The 24816-nt window shown below is 36.7% G+C and overlaps 1 protein-coding gene across 13 annotated transcripts in view; it reads left to right on the top strand.

Annotated features, from left to right (window-relative positions):
* The window catches only part of ZNF385B (zinc finger protein 385B), a 176315-nt gene that overhangs the window by 78528 nt on the left and 72971 nt on the right, over positions 1-24816 (top strand). Inside the window, exon 1 of one of the 13 annotated variants that reach the window (XM_084522973.1) lies at positions 1475-1532. The exons of 10 other annotated variants lie outside the window; for them this stretch is intronic. Coding sequence is in view for 1 of the 3 variants with exons in the window: in XM_084522981.1 (XP_084379107.1) it covers positions 6309-6327 (19 nt within the window). In the remaining 2 variants the exon portion in view is untranslated. Of the gene's footprint in view, positions 1-1474; positions 1533-6149; positions 6328-9348; positions 9371-24816 lie in introns of those variants that run through there. 2 more of the 13 variants (XM_084522981.1, XM_084522974.1) reach the window with 2 other exon arrangements.

The following is a 24816-nucleotide window of genomic DNA, read 5'->3' on the forward strand; positions in this document are numbered from 1 at the left end:
CTTTTCTTTTCTCTTCTTTTCTTTTCTCTTCTTTTCTTTTCTCTTCTTTTCTTTTCTTTTCTCTTCTTTTCTCTTCTCTTCTCTTCTCTTCTTTTCTTTTCTCTTCTTTTCTTTTTTTTTTTTTTTTTTTAAATTCCTAAGCTTCTTACAGTCATTGGAAGGATTTGAATGTATTTTCAAACTAAATAATTACTCAGAAGGCTGTATTAAACTTACATTTTCATGTCAGTATAAATGTCTTTCTCATTTTTTATCATCAATCTGACATTTCTGTGACTGCAACCTACTCTGCTTCCATTTATGCCATGAATTGATGATTGGTTTGCTAAAGTCCATTATCCCTTAACAACAGAGAGAAGCATGCTGATTAAAAAAAAGTCATGAGCATACTCATCTCCCAGAGCCTTTACCATATTTTCATATTTCTGGTGTCAAATGAAAGGGTGGCTCTCAAGATAGAGTTCCTTTCAAGGTATTCTTGATAGCAGAGTCAAATACTTTCGGTACAAATGAGACAGTATCTCTTTCTGGTATCACTATATGCTACAATATGCCTGCCCTTGTACAAGTTGTAGGAAGTACTTTCAGTAGTCTGAATCCTGACCCCTATTGCCTTTTCCTATTTTCTTTTGCCCTGAAAGCACTCATGCTTTCATTCAAGCACAAAAATATTCCCCAACTTGACCATGAAATTCTTTGCACCACAATTTGAAATCTCTAGGGCATGAGAGTTGCTTCTTCCTCAGCAACAAAGTGGTTTGCAAATGGCATAGGAATGGTTAAGCCTTTGGTGGTTGTTGTGTATTTTTTCTTTCTTTAAATGTTGTGTCATCACTTTCTAAGAAAGCTGATTATGTTTAAGGAACAATGTCACTGGCATTTATCTGTTGTGATGGGATAACTGCTTTCTAGCTCTAGTAAAAATGTCTGAACAGGTCATTTAAAAAAAAAAAAAGCAGAATAGAACGTAGTAAAGAAGATTTGGTATTATATAGCAGGGCGTATCAAGCACTTTCTTTTTGATTTTGGGAAAGTCACAGATGCTTTAATTCATTACATAGAAAACCTGATGTACTTGTCATCTGTATCATTTTTGGTACTGCTTACTTACATCGAAATCTCTTAGGTCAGGAATTCTTGTATGCAGAGCTCTTAGTACTGTGAAGCTTAATGTCACTTGACACCTCTCAGCATCACTGTAATACATAAAATTAAAAATCATCAAGGGATGTTTTACAGAATTTTGTATAGACTAGCTTGCAGCTAGTTAAGCTCTGTGATTCTCCCCTATTCACATTATTTATGAACTCTTTTTATCATTAACATTATGATGAATATATATCTATTTGAATTTTAGAAGCAAAAGCTGGGGAAGATATATGTACGACTTAAAATTTTGCTGTTTTTAAGTATAACCTTTTTTTCTATTCTAAACTTTTCTGAAGGTTATAGAGGAATCCAGTGCAAACTGAGTTGGAGAACTGGAAGGCAATGAGTCTTTCAGAATCTGTGCTTATGGCAATAAGGAGGGGGTAAGGGAATCTGATGTACTGCACGTGAAAGTTTGTTTTCCAGTGGTGCCTGGTAGCACAAGATCCAAAGCAGAAAATAAATTTGTTATTCTTGTTTTCTGACTGCAGTGAAGTACTTACTTATTGGAATGACTCTGAAATGCCTGCTGTCATCTGGACCTTATAATGACAAATATTTATCTTAGGTCAAAATTTCATCTGTGCTTGACAGTGTCTCCTGCATGTTCCTGTGTGTCTGTACAGTAGGATCATGTTATGCTACCAGTCTCCTGACTTCTGTTTTGCTCCTTCAAATTGAGATGATTCTTAGGGATTGCATAAAATGCATTGGACAAAAATGGTGCTTGAATGTGACCTTCAGAAACCCATGCATGTGTGACAGGTTTGCACTGTTGCCCGGTGAAGCTACCTTCCTTGCTTTTGCTTTGAATCCTGCCTTGAATTTTAAAAACAAAATGTGTGTGATTTGGTACTTCCTGTATTTAGCAGAATTTGGAGCATGGGTGTGAATCCTTTATTACAAGAGGTAGGATAGCTGTGTTTTTCATTGAACAAAGGTCTTTTTTCATATACTAGCTGCTGTTTTAAGTCAGTCTCTCTGGAGAGTACTTGCAGTTCATTGGTGTGCATTGCAATATTCCATCTATCTGTCTTCATTATGAATTCATCAAGATCTTAACACTAACATTCTTCTATTCAGCATATATATATGAAAATATTTGGTAGACAGAAATGAAGGTTAAGAATCATTATGGGGAGTACAATAATAATATGGTCAAAAACTTAGCATAAAAACAGAACTTACTAGCTATTACTAGATGTAGTAGCTATAGTCAGTTTTTCTTTTTGTGAAAAACTTCTGCAACACTTCTATATGCAATTAGTAGATGTTGCACTGAAGATACAACCTTGAGAACAAGTACAACAAACCTGAAGAATTGTTCGTGCACAGAAAGCAAAGGACTAAACCTAAAGAATCTAAGCATAGTCATGCAGAGAAGCCTCCTATGGGTTTGACAGCAGGATGCCATTATTACTGTTTGACACTAATCTCTATGGAAGTCCCAAGTGCTAAAGTTTGGAATTCTGGAAGGATGACTTGCTCTGTGCTCAAGCTGAAAATAAAGTACATCTACATATACTGTTCATTTTGCTTCAGTCACATCCTGACGGTACAATTCTCCAGGTTTCTAAGAATCAGCCAAAATATAAACCTGTTATATCACAGCCTGCTAGGGAGACTTGTCTGTATCAAAGCAGCAGAAAGAATGGAAGTCCAAACACCATGTTTTATGTAGATATTGTTGGATTCTAAGTTACTTTTGTTATTAAAACTTGTTAGCCAAAGATAATAAATAACTTATTACAAATGCTCAAGTATCACTTCTCTAGCCTTTACACATGAGAGATGGCAGAAAAACACAGGGCGTGTATGGAAATTTAAAGCATTAACTTTGGTAAAAAGATACCACCTGAGGATCTTACCAGTTGAGCTGTCTGTCAGCTTTTCATTCTTGGCTATGGGAGCTGCTTGTAAGCAAGTCCTGAGTGTACTTGCCCTCAGATAAGCGGCTCAACAACTGCTTATCTTCTTGCTGCTCTGCAGTCCCAGCGTGCATGCTCTTGTGCATGCTTTCTTTCCTTTAATTAGGTTTGTGGTGGTAGGTACCAGGCTTGCAGTGAATGTTGTACCGCCTTATCTTCTGGAAGGTCGGCACCTGATAGCTAGCTGGGAAAAAATGCATTCATTTTTGTCATATTTCATTTACCATTGTTCTTTGCCTTTTTTTACTTTATTTTCTCCCTAATGTTTTTGGTTTCTTTTCAGTTCTCCCTATCTGCCTTTCGATATCTTACAATAGCATTTTGCCTTGCCTTTTATTCCATTCTTGTCTCACATACTATGCTGTGCGTTTTTTTTAAGCCCTTTTCCCCCCATCTTTCTCCTCTGTGTTCTACTGTTTCTCTCTCTAGTTTCTTGTCCAGCACCTTCCCTAACCTTTCTTCCTTCTTTAGCTCTTTAGCACCATCTATAATGCAGTAGCTGCATGACCACTTCAGTCTGGTGCTTGAAAGGACTATTCTCCTCTGGCTTCCCTCCTCACCCCCGTCCTTTCAGTTGGGCCTGCACACGCATTTGGTGAGCCCTCGTGGCCCAGCAGGCTAACGCGCTCACAGTGTGGAGGAGCCATGGCAGTACCGGCACTGTCTGGGTATCACCAAAGGGGCCTGGTCAGGCCCAAAAATAATCAAGGGAACTCCCACAATTGTGGGACAGTGGGCACTGGTAGGAGTAGATGGGAGTTAATGTGTTTTAAATGGGAGGGAAGGGAGATTTGGAGTTAAAACTTGGACTGTCTAGTCCCAGAAATCACATTTTTAATGTGAGCTCGAGGGCAGGCCAAAACCCTGAAACTGTGGTTAGTGAGTCCTGAAAGCATGCCTGCAACTGAAGGCTAGTCTCTGTGAGACCAGCTGCTGTGTGCTGTTGAGGGAAACAGAAGGGAGCTACAGTGCATTGAAGCAGCTACATGGTTGGACCTGAGCATACCAGTGCATTGTAATGGCTTTAACAAGAAGCTATCAAGCATTGCCAAAAAGGAGATGTTACAGACATTGAACAAATGGAGAGAGTCAGGGAAGCATGCCTGCTGGTTCAGGGGCATATAGTCCTTGCCATTTCATCGTCTTATAATGCACAAATATACCACATGCTTATGGAATGTATGAAACACTTTTGCAGTTTACAGTGTACTTAAAAAAAAAAAACCTTTCAGACTTCACAGAAAATACAAGTAGTAGTATAATTGTCAGCATGAGAGAATGTAGTTTTTACTTGGGAATACTGGTCATCTTGCTAAGTCATCTGAGTCTATATAAAACCCACATAAAGTTTCATAGTGTTTTGGTGCTGCCAATCCCAAGTGCGCAATAAGAATGAGTCACATCTTCCAAGATCACAAGCTTTGCTTAGAATCAGAGAGGTTTATTTTTAATTGGGTTTCATTTTTATTTGCCTTTTTATGTCAGAACTGATTCATTTTTTCCACTTTTTTTTTTTTTTTTTTTTTTTTTTTTTCCTGAGATTGTTACTACTAGCAATGTCCCTCCTTTTAAATAAAAATAAAAATTGAGGGGACTCTTAAGAGTACCGAATAGTTCAGGACATGTAACAAAATCAAGTAATTGCTGCCAATTCATGTTGGCAGGTAATTATTGAAGTAAACTGCTTTTTAGTAGAGAGGAGGATGAGGAGTGGCAGGCTCTAGAATACAATAAGAAGATTAGGCTGAAGTTTCATGTGTGCTGCTTTGAGTAACCAATAGTCACACCCTAAAGAAGGGTGTTGTCACTGGAACAATGTTTTATGAAGGACTGAATATAAAATTAATCTTTTCAGAAACATTTTGTCTATTATTTCTAGGTTTGAGGAAATTTGTTTCAAGTAGTTTGCTTTTAAAAATCCTATTCTCCCCCTCCTCCCATCCTCTCATTTTTATAAAAGCAAACAGGGAAATTAAGTAGTTCTTATCTCTGTACATCTAAGGCAAAGCACTGAAGTTGGAGGGTTCTACACAAAGTTTGTTTCATAATCCTCAGTTTGACTATGAGGGATTGTCTGACTTTACTACAACTGCACAAATTTGCATCAGATAAAGAACTGTCCCTAATGCTCTTGGACTTCCTGGTGATGCATGAGTGTGTGTTTGTTTTGATAAACTTTTTTTTTCAAGCATCCTGATTTAGTTCTTGGAAGCATTCTTCTGAGGCATCAGAAGTTCTGTACAGACTGTGTATGTGCTGCAACAGCACATCCCAAAGCAAGGTGATCGAGGGCATGGACACCTCTTTCCTTTAGCAATTTATTACAGAATCACAGAATTTTCTAGGTTGGAAGAGACCTCAAGGTCATCGAGTCCAACCTCTGACCTAACGCTAACAGCCCTCCACTAAACCATATCCCTAAGCTCTACATCTAAACGTCTTTTGAAGACTTCCAGGGATATTGTTCCAGTCCCAGCTTTTATGTGTCTTGCCTTTTGCTTTTGCAATAAGGGGTTAACAGTGATTGCACAGAACCAGTCTGTCATGGGGTTTAATGGACTTGTGGTACTTACCATGGTAGCAGTAGCATTCTAAACATTTCTATTCCATGTTCAGATTAGGGTTGGAGGTGATTTTTGAGCCATGCAATTACAGGTTAAAAAAAATCTCAAACCAGCTCACTGCTGATATTTCTTTAAAAGAAGTGTCTTGTATCTAATGAGACAAATTCAGCTGTGAGGTAATCAAGCACTGTGGTAACATCAGACAATCTCTTTTATAGAACCTGAATTTAGCCTACTGTTGAGACACTTAGTTTTGTGTAAATAAACACCCTGTGTAACACAGGAGTTCTGCAAGGGGTCTTTGCCTTGCTCAAAGATTAGGCAACTAAAAGCAGTTTCAGGGCAGCTTTATTAAAATATACCACTTTAAAACTTTAGAGTAGTGTCTACTTGCTTTTTTCTTTCTCTTGTGGTTTTGTTTCTTCAAATTAAAGTGGCACCAGCTACTGACTGTCTGCATCACTTCAGTGTAGTCTGAAGAGGTGTCATTCACCAATGAGAGTGAAGTAAAGTATCCCTGCGGCTTTATGGGGCAAGGCATATTTCTCAGCAGCTCGAGTTCAAACCCTACTCAAAACTCAACCCAAGTCAAAAAAGGAGTTTGTGGGAACATTCCCTTTGCTAGATCTATTGTGCAGAGCTTCATATTCTGCTGAACTAACTGTAGATGAGAAACATGCTTCTGGGTAAGTAATACCATGTGGAAGTTGAAAGCTGTCTCACCTAGCTGCATAATACAACACTGTATGCTTGCTCCGGCTGAACGGAAGCAAAAATGCACGCAGTGTTTCTGCTGATTTATTTTTTAATAGCAACCCATTAGTGAAAGCTGTAATTGTGTGCTATAGATTAGGAGCTGGGTAGTTGAATTAGGAAATATTAACTTTGTGAGTGTCTATGATCTATTTTTCTAGATACTTTTTCATCTTTAGGTAAACTACATCAGAGAAATACAAATGCCAAAATCAGCATTTGAACTTTCTCTTTTTTTTCCCTTGTTAAGATGGTAATCATGACATTTTCTGAAGGAAAGCTATAAATGAAAATTCTTGTTAGTAAGCCCATTGGAAGAATATATTAAATATTAAAATAAATTTGTTTCTTACTTGTGAACATGCTGATAGTTGAGCGTAAAAATTTAATGCCTGATTATTGAATGTATTTAATTTCCTTTTAGTATTATGCTGCTAAATCCTGTTGACTGATACAGTGTTATATGAGAGTTCCAACAACCATAAATAGTAATAACATTTGAAATAGGGAATGCCTTCTTGTGTATTTTAAAGAACAACTTCAAATTATTGAGCTTATGAAATGTTAATATGTTTCAGATTTCACTGTACTGCTTAACACCAATGTTAAATATCTGCATGAAGCTTTCAGAAAGTTCCTCTTAGGATGTCTTGTTAGGTTGAAAACAGATAAATTCTCTCCTTCTATCCTCAAAGTCCTGCTTGTAGTTAAAATATTACCTTGTAGAAAACATTTTTATGTCATACAAGGCAACCTTATTGGGAGGAATGCAATTGGAATTTTTTTTCAGATATCAAAATAAATACTGATGAAATGCTCATTTGCAGTGAATTGAACATTATAAAACTCTCTGCTCTGTGTATCATCATCTCTGGGCTGTGGAAAATTTAGCTTCATAGGCTTTCATTGTTTTTAAAACATTTTTTTTTCTCTCAGTTTACCGAGAAAGACATGTATCCATTGACCATCATTTTTGGTTGCCATATTCTTGTTTTAATATTCTAAAGACAAGCAAATGCCCTAGGGAAATGATTTTATTAAGAGTTTAGGATTCGTGTAGTTTTTAAATTGGTCATATTTAAGCAAAGTAAGTTGCATATTTGTAGGTGCTTCAGGACTGCAAGTACAGCTATTTTGTAAGCATTTATGCCTTGCCCGGTCTCTCTCCGTATGTTCCCAAGACATTGTGCTCATGTTTCATTTGATGACCGCAGTATTGCAGCTTGGGTGCTGAAGTGTTTGTGGTAGGGAAATGCCCTCTGATTTTTCTAGACCTTTGCTTCCCTGTCTCATCTTGTGTATTAGGTCACAGTCATGATGATAATTTGCTGTGTTGTGAAGAAATGTGTGCTATGGAAGGTTTTAACAGCAAAGTCTGAGAGAAATCTGCCTCTTTGGTTGTTCTTACTGCTTGCTCAGTGATTTCAGCATTCTGTATTAGAAATGTATTTGTTCTCTCTGAACTTGGAGCATTCCATGCCTTCTTCAGGATGCATATTTAAGATCACTGGTCAGAACTTCCCTGCGTACTACCAGACAGCAAGGTAACAGCAAGATTCATGTTTACCTGCAGTTTCTCACTGGCTCAAGTGACGGCCCACAAGACGAGCAAGGCTGCTGCGTGTCACTTGCAGCAAAGGGCTGCTGGGCAGTGCAGACAGCCCCAAATCTCAGTACTGCCTGCTCCCAGGAGGTAAGGTCTAGGTGCTGGGTGGTCTGTGTTTCGGCCAGGCAGTGGCTGTCTGTTGCTCTTGGCCAAGAGCTGGTGAGCCCAAGGTGACACTGTCCTGGCAACGTGGCTTGCAAGCAGAGGGAGAGAAGTGAGAGTCCCAGAGTTGGTATCAAGCCTTAGGGGACAGTTACAATGTAATGAAAGCTGCAGAGAAAATTCTGTCTGTGCAGAAAGTTTAAAGAACAAACAAAGAAACAGAGCAAAAGGGTTGTTTTAACTTATCAAAACTGCTTTATACAGAACATACAGCTCTATTGAACTGAGACCCAAATGAAAGAGGAAACCCAATAGAATGTGGAAACTTGTGAATGGAAGATAATGTGAGTTTTAGCAAGGGTAGGAGCACAAAGCAGCAGTGAGAGCAGAAAAGGGTGTGTTTGAACAGGACCCTGGGCTTATGGTGGGTGTCTGGATAGCAAGAGCAATCCAGAAGTACAGAAGTACTCCACTGTCACTTTGCCAATGATATTTCTTAATAACAATAACTTAAAAAAGCCCTTTCTATAGGAAAGATGAAGCCAGCTTTAAGTTAAGCAGGATGTTCAGTAATGGGAAGTGAAGGACAGCATGCATATAAAATTTGTGTCATATGTTTGTGTTTAGATAGGTGAATATTCCAGGTGCACATACAGATTTCTTGTTTTCTGCAAGTAGATAGTTGGCTTTGTTCAATACTTGAAAATTTGGCCTTTGGGGAAAAGATGATTTTATATGCTCTACCACTAAAGTGCTTCCAGCAAACTTTAAAATTGTCATGTTCTGGAGTTGCAGAGAACACTGAGATCTTTTGGATTGACTTATTCAAATATCCTTATAGCTGATGGTGTGCTCTCTTTTGAATAAATTCAGGAGATTCATCCTAAGCTGTTTCTATCCAGTACTGCTTTAAAGAAACAGGAAAATATAATCATTTCGTCACTTAAAGCAGCTTAAACCTTCAGGGGAAATAGGGTTACTACTTAAATTTCAGATGAAAGGAGCGTTTTGTGAATTCATCTGTGTCATGTATTCATACCTGAATTAAAATGAGCCGTGATGTACTGCTGTTTCTCTGGAACATTACATAAACTTCCCTGTTCTGAACCACGCACACGTTTGAAATGTGCAAACAGAACTGAAAGAAACTTTGCAGTAGTTTCTCCACAAGCAGGAAGCCTAATATTTACACTACAATCAATAGGGTAGTGGACACAAAGACAAGCAGTACTCTCTCCTACAAAACTTGGTTTAGCTGGTAAAAGAAGGTAGGATCCCTGTGAACAACAACTTTCTTTATAGTTAAAGATGGGTACAGTTGCGGATGGGTTTGGCTTGAATTCTGTAGAACCTTTTGGCTGAGATTTGGAGTTGTGCAATTAAAGCAAGGGATTGTTTAAAAATGTATTTGGAACAGATTTCTCCTGGCTTAATTCCTGGGATTTTGATCAGGTCTTTCATTTGCATTTTTGTGAGACTCCGTATATTAGTTGTGGAACAATCTGGTCCTGATATGGCTTGTCATAATTTCTTTCTGTATGATATACAGAACATAAATCTTCCTGCAATCTTTGTTGTGATATTTATTTCTGTTTGTTCTGGGTGCCTTCAGGGGCATGTTCTCAGGCTTGTAGGCAAGGGAAGCAAGAACACAGCCTACTTCAGTGCAACCAGAAAGGGGCAAGAGGGGACAGCATACTTAATACTTGTAATTGTCTAAACTGTAGGGCTGATAATATTAACTGACAATATAAGATGAAATTTTTCAATTCTAGAGGAAGGTTGCTGGATCCAGGAACTTTTCTGAAGTCAAACCTGTCTTGGTTCCTTTTCTTTCCAACATACTTATTGTGAGGACTCTGAAAAATGTTGTTCCCTAAATTCTGTGGCTAAGAATGATTGTGAATGGCATGTGCTATGTGCAAAGAATTATTGAGAGAAAGACCTGCCTGCCCCCTTACTCCTTGAGGAGGACTGCTTATTGGAGGGAGGACAGGTAGCTGAAGTATTGAGACACTGTGCTAAATTTCAGTTTTGAGAGTGGACATTTTGTTCACTACCCTGGTGTTCTTTTTCACTGCTCCAACTGTTGTAGGGGAACAAGTGTGTGGAGGTTGAAGGTATGACACGAGCTTTAGAAGTAACAGGATTGTTTCTGAGATTAGTTGGAGTTCTTGGAAAGTTGTTGAAGTCTCTGTGGGATAATGGTGAGGGTAAGAACTGACGATTTTTAACTCTTCAGAAGTTTTGTCAGTAGATAAAAGATCAGGTGGACAGACACAGGAGATTCTTCAAATATCTGTAGTCAATAGAAGTGTGAGTAGTCCTCCGCAAAAGGTTTAAGAATTCTAAACAATGGAGATTATCAGGTAATCATAATTGGATGATATCTATCAATTTTTCTCTTTTTTTTTTTTTTTTTTTTTTAAGCATATATGCCCTCTAGTTTATTGTTAATGTGTTCTCAGAAGAGAGTTAAAATTTAAAATAATAACAAAAATTTAAACTAGGCAAGGAAAATTTCAGCTGTCAGACTGACAGATTATAGGCTACTGAAAAAAACATGGTCTTAATAATAAAAAGTATCCTGCAACCCCCCTAGTTATTCTAAGTGTGTTACCTATTGTAATAATACAAGCCAGTAAGTGAAGTTCAGCTCACATTACGAAACCTAATTTAATCTTCTAGTCTTTGCGATTGAAGTTTTTGTTTGGTGATTTCATTAACCATTATTACCAATGAGAAATGAAGCTCAGACATATATTTCAAAGGGCAATGCTACCCAGAGAACTGTTATATGTGCTCTTTAGGCACAGATCCAAATTGGTGTCCAGGGTTACCTGATAAAGCAAGTTCCTTCACTTAAAGAGATAATAATTGTTATAACATTGATAAATGCAATTATCCACAAGAGATGAGGCATCTCAGCAGCGTTTACAAGGTACTTTTTAACGTTATTTTCAAAAAAAAAACAAACAAAAAAAAAAAACAGTGTTTGGCCAACTCAGATCTTCATGTCTCTATCTGGTATTGCTTTCTTGCTTAGCATATTGCTTATATGGTTGTGCTTGTGTGGTACTAGAAAAAAAGAGAAAGAGAATGCACATTGAGGTTTTCATGTTTAGCTAAATTAGATTCTAAGCATTTTTTCCCTCTACTTTTACAAGTATTTAGACTAAAATACATGTCCTCAGAGAAGCTGTGCTTTGTACTAAACTGAAGGTTATGGCTAATGAATTAGATGGTTCCTTCCAAATTTTATTGGGAACCTGAAGAAAGAGAGTTTTCATAATGGAGTAAAGAAAATTTCTTTTTGAACTCTTACTCTTCGTAATTCTTCAACGATACATGTAGTGTTAAACGTCAAGGCATTTGCTCAACACAAAAGAATGCTCAAGTTCATCCTACTATATTTTGCTCCTTTTACCAGCGTTTCTTGTTCTTGCTCATGAAAGCATTCAGTCATACACTTTACGATATTACACTAAAACACCATATTGCTTAATAACTTGGATGGTGTCAGATTGGCTTCTTATGTGAGATTTCATAGTAATATTAAACAGGTATTAGAAGTTTTTTTAAACCATACCATAGTAAGGGTGTGGTCATTTCCAAACGTTTCACGAGTATTATCATAGAAGGCTGGAGGTTCTGGAGTGGTCAGCATCATTTTCATCTATCTCTGTCATCTGCATTTAGGAAATATCATGGTAATTTAGTAAATGAAAAGATGGCTTCATATATAGACTACCTGAAGTTTTAGTAATACAAGTTTTGTCAGTGTCTGCCATGGTGAGACACCATGCTAGATGAAGAGGAATACTCTCATGTTACCTCTGTCTCTCTGTTGTGGTAATAGCACAACATAACATTGTGGCTGCCCGTGTGTTTGTGAAATGCCTTTGCATTAGCAGCTGACTTCAGGGCAAAAAAAAAAAAAAAAAAAAAAAAAAAAAAAAAAAGGTGGTGAAATTGGCTGCTTAGTGTTGTTAGTGTTGTTTTAGAGAGTGGACCGAAAGTAAAGACCAGCATATGCAAAGAGGTGTGAAAGGCTTAGGCATTTAATTGGCACAAATCAGCCAATAGGTTTTTTGCACTTTTTTTCCTCAGACTTAATTAAATTCTAAATGGAAGATTAAACCGCAGTGGGGATCATTAATAATTTAGCTGCTATACTTGTTATATACAGTCTTGAAGGAAAAATATCTTGGAACTTTCATAAGGACATTAAATACCAGTCAACTCTGGTGACTGTATTTCTGAAAACAAAAAAATTTATCAAAGACTAAACAGTAAGAAGTATTTGACCAAGCTGCTGGGTATAACAAACACTTTCAAATTTCTCTTCTGGAATTTAATAGTAAACATTCAATTTCATAACTTGCATTTGGATACAGGCTGATAATGATTTCTGTGGAAAAAGTAGTTCCCTGATACAAAGTTGTACTGCTGAAGATGAAATATTAGCTGTAGTTCAGAGATTAAGAATATATTTTCAGAATCATTTATCAAACATACTTGTAATGATAGACCAGGACCCTCATTTTTGCTTGTTGGACTTGAATTGAAAGGCTCTTTCTTTTCACCACCACTGGGGATGCACAAGGGCTGCCCTTTCAATCTTATGTGGTTCAGGTTTCTTGTTTAGCAGTCTGTTTGGTGGGTCTTTCCAAAATGAGGTGCTTCATGAAACCAGACTTAGACTAAATGATATAATTATGGCAAGAGGCTAATGAGTTAGCCCTGGAAAATGTGATATAAAAAACAACATCCAAAATTACCTTAAAAGAAAGATAGGAAAACATATGCAGTTCTATGTTTCTTGATTTTTTGTAGCATAAATCTTAGACGCTTAATCCAAAATTAGAATTATGAATAGACATCTAATTCTTAATCCCAGAAAAATAGCTAAAATATCAAAAGAATTATGCTTTTCCCAGAAATCTTAAAGCATTTTTTCCCATCTATTTTGGAAGTTCTGTGCTATTTAAGAATAAATATTAAATATTTTTATTTCTGTTTTGCTTGAATTTAGGAGAATTATATAGATCAGAGGTTGTTTGATGATAACTTCCAGGCCTTTTCTTTGGTTGATTCACGTGCTTTGTCCTGTGATTAAAAATTAATCAGTTTGTTGACATCAACAGCTGCTCTTTAGTGACTTGAGTTACAGTATATTAATGACTGTCAGCATGTCATGGTGGCACAGCTGAAACTTAGGTAGAGATGTCAGTAATAGATCTAAAAATAGTTCTGAAAAGTTCTTTGAAAAGTTACTGTCAGCTTTCTTGCATGACAGATAGTAGCACAATAGGACAAGAAAGCAGCCCTGTGATATTGGTGAGTTTATCTCCTGACAGAGAGCCAAAGAACTGTGTGTATGAGTAAATCATAGAAAAATTGGCCCTGACTAGAAATCCAGTTTTGTCTGCTTTGATGTATGAATATTAATTTAACTATAAAATATTAATTTAGGAACTTAGATTTATTCACTTATTAAAAAATAAATAAAAAAAAAGCTGTAAGTCCTAAAGAAATAATAATAATAATTAAAAACTCATAGGAATTCATTAATTTGTCCTGAAAGAAAACATCCAGAGCTAAAGCTCTCCATAAATCCCTGTTGTCTCCCATCCCATGTTCTGGCAAAGCAAAGAAACTTCATTTAGTTTAATCCAAATGCCAGACTATTTTCTTTCAGGTAGCCCAAAGTTCTAGAATTAAGGGAAACTTAGTAAAATGCTGCTTTATAAATAGGGGATTTGTTAGTTACAGTGTTTGGAATATGCCTTTTAAAACTTAGCTTTCAAGATGCCGATGAGAGTGAATCAATGGCTGGAGCTGATAAGAAACTCTGTATGGGTGAAGTGTGTGTTTTGTAAGAATCATCCCTTTGCAACTCCTGTTTTTTATTTATTTATTTGTTTATTTTTGTTGGTTTTGCTTTTTAACTGTGCTGTCAAAAACTGAAGAACAGAAGAGATATCAGAACAAGTATCAACAGTATTATGGTAGATAGAATTACAGAAGCAGTGAGGCTGCTGAACTGAAAACAAAATACAGTCAAGAGCAGAGTAAGGATATCACTGAAGGTGGGAAGAGAGACTTGACTCCAGGTGTGTTTAGAGCTATAGGAAACTAAGGGCACTGTAGACATAAAAGGAGACTAATTCAAATTGTTTAAAGGTTTTGAAAAGATTGAGGAATAAGGATAGAGATTCAATCTTACAGTTTTACTGAAAAAGTAATTTCTGTGCCTGTGGGATTTTGATGGCACTGACAGGGTAGCTGTTCAAACAATAAAAGATACAGGGAATATTTGGAGACAGAGTAAGTGGTGAAGTGTCCCTTTTTACCAGTGTCCTTATAATTTGTGCTGTGACAGGCTATGAAGTAGAAGCACTGTGTATTCAATTTTCCTGTAAATGTTATTCCTAAGCATTGAATTGTTAGCTTCTAATTATGGTTTTGCTGGCATTTTTGCCACTTATTACAGTGGAATGAGGAGTTGGTTCCTGAAGTTATGTATTGCAGCTCTGATGTGCTGATTAGCATGTCCGTGGTGTATCAGGTGCCTTATGTACTGCAGATCAGTGTGGTGTGGGACACAGGCTTCACTTGAAACTGTCTTCTGACTGGCTCGTTCTGTCTCTTTCTCTTGTGTATTTTTTTGTTTTATTTTGCTTTATTTTGTTTTGTTTAAATTAATTAGTTTTTTTTTTTTTTATTGTTGGGCACCCTGTGAGGTTAATGAAATTAATCTCATTGATGTGAGCATATGTGAGAACAGAAATAGGCTCAGAAATCTTTAAGATCTGGTATTTATCTGATTTAAATGAGAGAGAAGTAAAATCTTAGAAGGGAGGTCATTTTCCATTTGGTTCTGCATCTTGAGTGCAGTCATCCACCAGGAGTGATGTGTGGTTTCTGATGAAGTTCAACTCCAGCTGTAGAACAAAATCAATCAGCTTTTCACTGAATGCACTCGATAGTAAAATATATACTTCAAAATCAGCAATTTTAGAGACTACAAGATTACTCCATGGCTCTGTGCTCTTAAAATTTCAAAATTACAGTAATTATCACATTGAAAACTCATCTGATAGTTGAATACTAAAAATAAAATTGAAACATTAGTGAAATTGATATTAAAATATCTGAAAATCGGCTACACTCACCATCTTCATTATTTTCTGAGCTTCTTGCAGAGGTACTATGCCATTTGGCTTTCCCACCTTTCTCATGGGATGCTCTCCTTTTGCTTTATTGGTCAAGTTGCCCTGCTGGTTTTCCCAGTATTCATCCTTAGGAATACCATTCATTTCCTTCTTCAATCTTATCACTCATGGTTATGTCCCAGTGCATCAAGTTAAGGACTATTCTTTGCTTACAATATTTACTCCTCAAACATTTGTGCTACAGTGAGGGATACATATACTATTTCCTTCTAAACTAATCATAGTAACAGCATTAGAAATGGTGTTCTCTCATTAAAATATTTTATTTCAAAATTGTCTTTATTTAGAGAGCTTGTAAATACTTTTTGAATATCACTTTCCCTGTGATCATGTTAGTCTGTGGTTCCTATCCTGGGTGCCGGGTTCATAAAGGTGATGTTTGGTGTTCTGCCACTTGATTATTGATGTTTCTTTTGTATGCAGTAATCTTGCAGTTACTTTTAGTGGCATACTCTGTATATATGGTGTTTGAAATATTTTTTTAGATTACATAGAAGTTCTTTAAGCCAAATACTTACTTCCAACAGCTGTAAATGGTGTCAACTTACTTTTTTAGCTGTCTGCTGTTGGGATATTAATAACAGTATCATTTTACTTTTTGAGTCCCTGTTCAAGTTTGGCCATTGAGAAATGGTATGAGATAATGAAAGGGATGGAATTCTATTAAGACTTAATAATAGTGAAAGAAACAAGCAAACAAAACAAAATTCATCTGGATTCCTGGATAGGAATAAGAAGATTTAAATAAAAGTATTAAGTAATAAAATAAAAGTAAATAAAAGTAGCTATTACTAGCTTCCCCAGTATCACTACAGTATAGTAATAGTCTTTATTTCAAAGATAGGTTACAAGATCTGAATAGATCTTAGAGTTTAAAAGAATGAGTAGCATTTGTGGAAGAAGAGAGGAAGAGAGTGGGCTGTTTACAGGAAAACTAACCACAGAACAACAACAACAACAAAAAAAAAAAAAAAAAAAAAGCTTTCTAATTCTTGGTCTACATAGAAAATGTTCATCCATATACATTTAACATGCTGAGTCTATAAAGCACAGGGATTTATTTTGCTCTTAGAGGACTAACTGTAAGATTTGGGAAATCCTTCTGTTACAGCTATTTGAGAAGTGCTTTGAGAGGTAGTTATGCAAGTCTAACAAAAATGAGGATTTCAGCACTGTCTTTGCTTTTTAAAATTAAACAAAGGAAAGACTTCTACATGAAAGAGAGGAATTATTACTTGTAAATCCAAACATCAGGGATTGAAATCTTAGACCCTTAGAGCAAGGAAAGTGTAAGAAATTTTAAGAAGCATAACAAAGTTGCTATAAAGTCAGTATTTGATATCCAATTCTGAGTCATTCTGTACTTAAAAATTATATAATACTGCCAATTATGAATACAATTCCAGGTGGAATTTTAAAACCTTTCATAAGAATTTTGAAAATCCTCTTGATGCTGTCATACCCTAATGAACCAGAAACATAAATAACCCAGTACCTGATGCTGACCTCTGAAGAAATATGCAAACTCCCATTAAACTGCATCTGGAATGATTGCACCATGAGAAACGAAGGTGGATTTACTGGAAAGGCAGCAGTTTCTTCATGTGAGGTGCTACAAGGCCATTGCATGGATGCTCTAATCACCTTACCAGCTTCTTCCCAGAGCCCCTTGCTGTGAGTAGCAGTGTGGCTCCTCTCTGCCAAACCTCTAGACAGAATGGCTTCCCAAGTCTATACCTGCACACCAAGGAATCACTCATTTCATTGACTAAGGCCTAGATAGAAAGTACTAAACTAATATGGCAAGAAAACTGTTAATTCGTTTTTGTCTTTATTGCTAGAAGTTTCCCAATGATCTTTGTTAGTTTGCCAATTTCTTCACTGTTCTTCATTCTCAAATTTGATTGGATCCTTTCTAATACTACATGCATTTGACCTCCACTTGTTTTGTTTTAAATGTTTTTCTTCCTCTGCACTTGAGTAGTCTGAGTACCCTTCTCCCACACCCCTAGCTAGCCCAGTCATTGTCCTTCTTTAAGATACTTAAAATACAAATATAGGAGCTGAAATGTTAGGCAAACCTTTACCACTACAAGACAACTGTCTATAATTTATCTCAGGGCATTGATTTTCTTTTTTCATACATAGTTGTCATGCCTGAGGTCAAAGAACACCTCTCGCTTTGAGTAAGTTATGTCCCCCCATGTCCCCAGTTTCCTTAAACAAAGTGAATTAAGCTAGACTTCACATAGATGCTAGACCAGCATGTCTCACAGATTATGTGAATAGCTATTATACTTTAAATGCTCATTCTCTCATATTCCTCATAATTTCTGAATATATGTCAGTCCTCAAATACAGTGTAACCCTAAAGTTATCAGTTTCCTCTTTTATTTCTTTTTGAATTCCATCTGGATTTTTTTCACTGAACAAACTTTTCTGAAAGTCTTCCTCATATAGCATGGTCTTTCCATATAACCTTTTAAATTGAAGCCCTTCTATTTTGTGCACTGTCACACATTTCTTTAAATTGTGTTTCAGAGAATATCTTCTTCCAAAATGGGAACAATTCCAAACATATTTGATAAAAATGCTAATAGGATTAAGCCGACGCTGCCAGTCTTTCCTCTTCTCTTTGAATTTTACCTTGTTTCATGGTGAGTGAACTTCCTTCCCTTCCATCAGATCAGAAACCACATTATTTTGTTAGCAGATTTATCTTCTGCCTCCATCTCTGACTTTGAGAGGTGTGGGATTGGTCCTGTCAGACGTGATGTGCTGGGCTCTATTTTTCTGCCTGCAGCCCAAGACCAGTGGGATCGCTCAGGCCCCTTGGGAATCAGCAGCTGCTGCAGTGTTGGTGGGGTGATTGATGACCAGGTCCTGCTCCCCTGGGAGCTCTCCCAGAGTGGATCTGCACTCTGTCCTTGGGCTGTTGATGCCTCTGAACTGCCTATTGTAAGAACAGAGTTCCTTTCTCACTGGATGTCTGTAAAGATGTACTGTGTAGGCTATGTTTAGAACAAGGATCTGCTTAAGCAAAACTGAGGCTGGAATAATGAAACTCTGAGGAGTGGGCCAGGAGTGTATGTGAAGTGTGGTTTCACTCTTTTTGATGAAGTTGCTCTTAATGTTTTCATTCCTCTTTGTTGTTTTAATCATTTGCATCATGTCCCTTAGGTCTTAGCATTACAGGCAAGTGTCTGAGATGTTAAACAACTGTGAGAATTTATTTCCTCATTGTCTCCCCTCTTCCCTCTAAAGTAATAAAAAAGTATTGGCTCAAAAGAACCAAAAAAGTGCTACTTCAGAATTTTATTTCCACTTTAAACACCTTTGCTATGGATCACAGAATTTGTAAAACTAATCAACCTGTGTTTAATTCAGTTTATCAATAGAAGGTTCTCACTCAGCTGGAAATTTCCAAGCTAGAGAAACAACCCCCTGCTCTCAGAGCCTGCATGTTCTTTCGTGTATTAACATTTAATGCTTTTGCTTCCCTGAGCTCCAAAGTCAATTCAAGGCTTCTTAGCTAAAGCAGTTTTTGTCCAACCCAAGTAAAAGATCATAATCCTCAGTGTGAAGTGATCTTCCAGGTGTCAACAGAATGCATCTTGACATAGAGATGGCATTGTTGAAAGCTGTGGGTTTTTACAGGAAGGTTTCTGTAAAAGCTAGAGAAAAGCTAGAGGAGCAACAGTGTGGAGTCAGGGCTGTGGGCAACAAAGGCAGAGATGATTCAGTGACTGGGAAAGGGTGTGCAGCCATCTTTCTGCCGGGATGTCTGGTGAAGAAAGATAAATATTTTTCATCCCAGTCTTCCTCATCGTCTCCTCTAGCACTTGCTCCCCTGCTAGAATATTTCTTCCTGACTATTATCCTGTACATCATGGGAAAGGGAAAGTCAGTCCTCAGTCTTCACGGGGCCAAAGCTTGAGGAGCCAAAGCTGCTTCTGCTGCTGGGAGAGGATCACCCTGCAGTCCCTGGGGGCAGGGTTTGCATTCTTGTTGTCATTGAGGTCTTGGGAGAGGGGCAGCAGTGCCAAGTGCTAGCTGTCAGCAGGGTGAGGGGAAAGCTCTTGTGTAGGAAAATATTCATTCGGCTGTCTCTGACAGCTGCACGTTGCCTACTGGTTGGCTTTGCAGAGCAAGACTCTGCTGTATTGCATGTTGTCTCTGTACCAAATCAGTCATATTCTGCTGCTTATAATCACCTCTAGAAATTCTCTGACTGATTAACAACAGGATTTAAGGTAGAAGAGGCTTCAGGTGATACTCATGTATCACCTTTGTACACCCTTGTGTTCTGTCTGCTCAGCAACTGTGGGGAGATGAGAGGAATTGGGCATCTAGGACAGGAATCTGAAATGTGCCAAGTATCCACGGGCTGAGTGCGCTCAGTTCCCATCAGTGGCAAGTTGTACAGTTATGTGAGTTCGTGGATTATGGGCAGACAGCAGCAGGACTCAGCTGTTAGTCTGAGCTTCCTACTGTGTAGGAAGGATTGCGCTAGAGAAAGAGGAGAACTGTGTGGCTAAGAGAATTAATTCAAAGAGACTATCCTTGATATTTTCATAGCTTGTGTTGTGTTTCTGTGGATGTAGCAGCAATTTACCTGAGTTGGTGAGGAAGATGAAATATGGAATTTTCTTATTCTTTTCCATTTTGAGATTACTTGCAACATAGAGACACTTGGAGAGAAAAGGTAAGCACTGTTTCTCTGTGCAGCAACTGTTGTCTACTTCAGAATATGGGGCAGGATTCTCCTGTGTTGCTGCATTGTGTCACAGCAGGGAGATCTCTGCATCAGTTCATTATTAGTAGAACTAAGGCAGGTAGGAAGAAACACAAGTCTCTTTTTTTGGATTTTTTTTTTTTTTTTTTGAGTAAGGCTTTGATTCAAAAGTTACTATTTATAATAGCTTCCATTAAACCCTGAGAGTTCATACTGGCAAGTAGCATCCTATTACTAAAGAATAAGCATTTCTCAAGCATTAAAATTGCTATTCAGCTGTTCTTTTGTTTCCATGGCAACTTAAAGAGTAACAACAAAGAAGCAGGTGATGTTATCAGCCAAATAAATAAATAAATAAATAAATAAAAATCTGTAATGCTCAAGTGATTGTTGATAACAACAAAATGGATGCCAGTGCAGGGTCACATACAGTCAGTAATAGATATTGCACCTATGACAGAAGTATTGCATGTGACATTTTAAAGCAGAAAGCATATCACAAAGTAAGGTTGATGCAATCAGCAGATTTTATAAATTATGCATGAGGTACTGTTTCAAAATTCAACAGAAAGCTGTGGTTTGCCTTCTGTAATGGCATGAGTTGCACGCTCATAGTATATACAATATATGCCACCTCAAGAGGAGAACTCAAGGTTTCTGCTTGGTTTGTCAATGGAATAGAGAACAAAGCTCCTAAATAGGGTAAAAGTTAAAGGTAAATGTTCTCATCTACTTTCAGTGTTGATCTAAAAAGGAAGCATGTAAAAAAGAAAAAGCAATGCTTTTCTTACAGATAAATAAAATAAAAGGGGGCTATTGCCACTTTTGATCTCAATCCCATGGTTCCAGGGGCTTGGATATTTTACTGACATGTAGAATTGAAAATCATTCTTGGAGAAAAAGCCTTAAGTAAATCAGACTGAGACTAGTGCTGGAAACCAGCTGTGAGAGACGAATGATTTTAAGAAAGATGCTTGATGTTAGAGCTGGGAGAATTGGAATTAAAGTAGTTTTTATGTAGTTGAGAGGTACTGAATGAGGAAATCTGTTCATAAACAAAAGTAATGATGGATGAGTCAATGAAAATAAAACTGTATTCTTTTAAGTAATTTTTGTCCAATATTTGACAATTCTCTTTAAACTATTGGCAATGAGATGTACTGTGGAAATTCTGCCTCTTAATATATATGTATCCTATCAATACAGCATGTACCAAAATATCTTCTGGAGTATTAAATTAGCTGAATTTAAATGCTACTTTCTCCAATAAATGTGTTGTTAGTGCTCTGTATTTTGTAAAGGTGTCACTTCATTTCTTTAATCCAAGGCTCCTGATTTGAGCTGTCTGTTATCAAAGAAGGCTTTTCTACTCTATAGGAAAGATGGAAGGTGGAGATTGCAACCAGGTGTTTTTCAGACTTGACAGCATCACACAAGCCCTCATTTGACACAGATAAACAGAACAACTTCGTTCAGTAACAAAAGTACAAGACACCATCTGATGTCTGTTCTAGACTTCAGAGAACTGGACAGATATTCATGTGGTCCTTGGTTACTCATGGCTTCAGTTACACCTGTTTCTATCCCTCCTTAATAAAGGCAACAGATTTTTTTTTTTTTTAGTTTTCTTTTATTCAAATACTTGTTTGCATTAAGAAACATGTCCAGCTCTCACTGTCTCCTTGCCTTATGCGTGGAAAAAAAATTTCTTGCCTTTTTTTTTGTTTGTTTGTTTTGTTTTGTTTTTATTTTTTTGGAGGGTGTGGTGGGGGTAATAGAGGGGATATTCATAAAACAAAACTTCAAAGCTTTCAGGGCTGGTAGTGCCTCATCTCCCACTCAAGAAGCTCAGTTTCCTTATTTGTTTTCATTTGTCTCAATTCCAAAAGCTTTCTGAGCAGACCTCTGGTTTTGAAGGTCTGTAGATAAACCTGAAGCATATATGTAATATATGCTAATATATGTAATATGTAAAAGAAGCATATATGCAGTATATGCTAATATATGTAATATGTAAAAGAAACAAGACAGAATGGAGGGAATCTAAATGAAACTGAAATAAATGTAGGCAAATGTGGTGTTTTTGATGAGATTAATTGGTATGAGTTGATGGAATTGCAGGACTGTAGTCGATTAGAAAAATTAACTTTATTTTTATGAGAGACAAGAGAGCAGCAACACTTGAGATTGACAGGCTCCATTTTACTTGAGTAATAGAGGCTTCTCTATACCCATTTTGTTTCCTGAGAAAGACAACTACATATGTAATAGTGCCAAATATGCCTGCATGTCTGTCTTGTGTACACCAGGAGGAACTGAAGGCCACCAGCTGACTCCAGACTGGCTCCAAGCCAAGCAGTGCCTGCTTTAAATCATTATCACTTCAGGCTTAGTTCTGTACCTTGTCTTACGGTGACATTTTTTATCCTGTTGCCATCCTATCCCCTCTTTGTTTGAATCTTCCAGGGAGTATTTCCCTTCTGATATGTTCTCTGTTAAATCTAACAAAGTTGCTTAACCTATAAAACAAAGTTACTATTTTTCTAAATCCATCTCTATAAACACTTTTGAAAACTAAAGGTTGCATACAATTCATTTTTGTGTGATCTATCACCAGTGGAATATTTTTGCAAGTCAAAAATGTATTTATACTTTTAACATTGAAATGCCTAAACAGTTGTTATAACTCCATCAATTAATCTGTATAATTAATAAAAATAATCTCTGATTATTTTCCTCCAAATTTTCTATCACGAAATTGAAGTTCCAGTCTTTAAGCAAGATCTTGATGCTTCTCATTATGTAATATATGCAAAGTAAGTAGCAAGTAATCTTGCTGACCATTCTTTTAAATGTGAGACATCTTACAGATTTTTGTAGTTTTTAATGGATATCTCTTTAGAGTTCACTAAGATCTGTCTCAAAGATCTGATTTTAACTTTTTGAGCTACACACATGCACAGGAATCTCACTAAATACCATGAAGCCAGTAGCAGACTTTTTCTTCTGCCAGCTTTTTTCTTACCTTTACTTATTTTCCCTGTGTTTCAAGTCCTTTTTATAGTAAAGGGATTTTCAAATAGCATAGAGCTAGACAGATGCCATAGATTTAAAAGTAGAATTCTTTCCAGATTATCAAGAGGTTTCATTTTATGTAGATGGATTGGATGACTTCTTTAGATTCTGTCTAGTCCTATTTTGCAGTGATTGTTGATGCATCTAGTAATAATGGATGAAAGTCGCTAGTCACCCTAGAAAATAAATAAAAATAAAATAAAGAAAATAAATTCTTTAATAAATATCTTTCTTTGTAACTTGCACAAACCCTAACGTCCCCAAATGCAAGCTGTCTGTCCTTTTCACTGATTGAGCTCTCAGCAACTTGCGTGCAAACAAATTGTTACAGTGGGTATAAGGCAATGAGCAGCAGTGCTTACGATGTGTTATCATGAACTTTGCTAGAAATGTCTTATAGAAAAATAACATTTAAAAACAGATGCAAATTATATTTGTGAATAAAACTGTAATTTTTATATATTTATTGCACAGATCAGAAACCCTGTTCTTGACTACGATATGTTAGTCCTTAATGAAAATATGAAAATAAAAGTGTTCCATGAACAAAAGTTCCCAGTTTCATTACAGCTATGGAACTTTCCATTTCATGTATGGTGGTAGCAGGACTCTGTACAAATTGCTTTGACAAAAATAGTATTATATAAAGTGGAAAATTCCACCTTCAGAGTGAGAGGGAATTTTAGCAACCTTCTTTTCCCAGAATTTGCAAGTAGTGTGTTGGGCACTATAAACTATTCAGTTGTCAACAATCATATTTGACAGAAGTCTAGATGTGAATTTTTTTTTGTTCGCTTTAATTTTCTGCAGGAATTGATATATAACTCTAAGAGTGATTCTGTTACTGTTTATACTGTTCTCTCAATTTAAAATGCAAGAACGTGCAAGTACAACAGGAAAACAAAAACGCAAATTTCAGATACAAAATAAGTGAATTACTTTAAACATTACATGAAAGTTTCTTATTTCTTTATACAACAAAAAAGTAGATATTTCTATACGCTTTCATATTATGATGTTAAGATTTTGACAATCCTGTTTGTGCAGAAAGGACCCACTTCTGTGCTGTGGTCTGCACAGGGTAAAATCCACTGCACTTGTGACGTCACTGATGCAAATTGTGGGATATGTTTGTGGTTTTGTTTTCTTCTGTTAAATTTTGTTTTATCTGCCTATTACCTAGAATTTGTGATAAAACTATCTCTGAAAGACACAGTTTCCTTGAAATCAAGAAAGGCCATGTTTATACTACAAAAAAAAAGAAAAGTATATGACACTGGCTGTAAATATCTTTATTGTAATTTGTCTTTAATGTCTGCAGTGACTGTATCCATTGGTGATCATTTAATTCTTTAGTTGCCCATATAGCTTTGCTTCTGCTGTATGTATAACACTATTTTATTGTCTTGATACTGATGTGCATGCTGCTGAGACTCCAAAATTCTCTTGGGAGGTTATTCCCACAGTCTGGTTCAGCTCAGAGAGTGCCACCATGAACATTAAATGTCACTGAGCGTAATCTTGGTTTTGAGAAACTTTCCCCAATGTTCAGACCCATGTGTATGTGTGTCTTTTTATTTCAGTTCTCTCTATTTTTCAAACCTTTCCACAATTCTTTACTAGTCTTTCTAATACCCAGTCTGCCCTCTTGCCTCTCTGTCTGTTG

Source organism: Aythya ferina (assembly GCF_964211825.1).
Source record: "Aythya ferina genome assembly, chromosome: 6".
Lineage (NCBI taxonomy): Eukaryota > Metazoa > Chordata > Aves > Anseriformes > Anatidae > Aythya > Aythya ferina.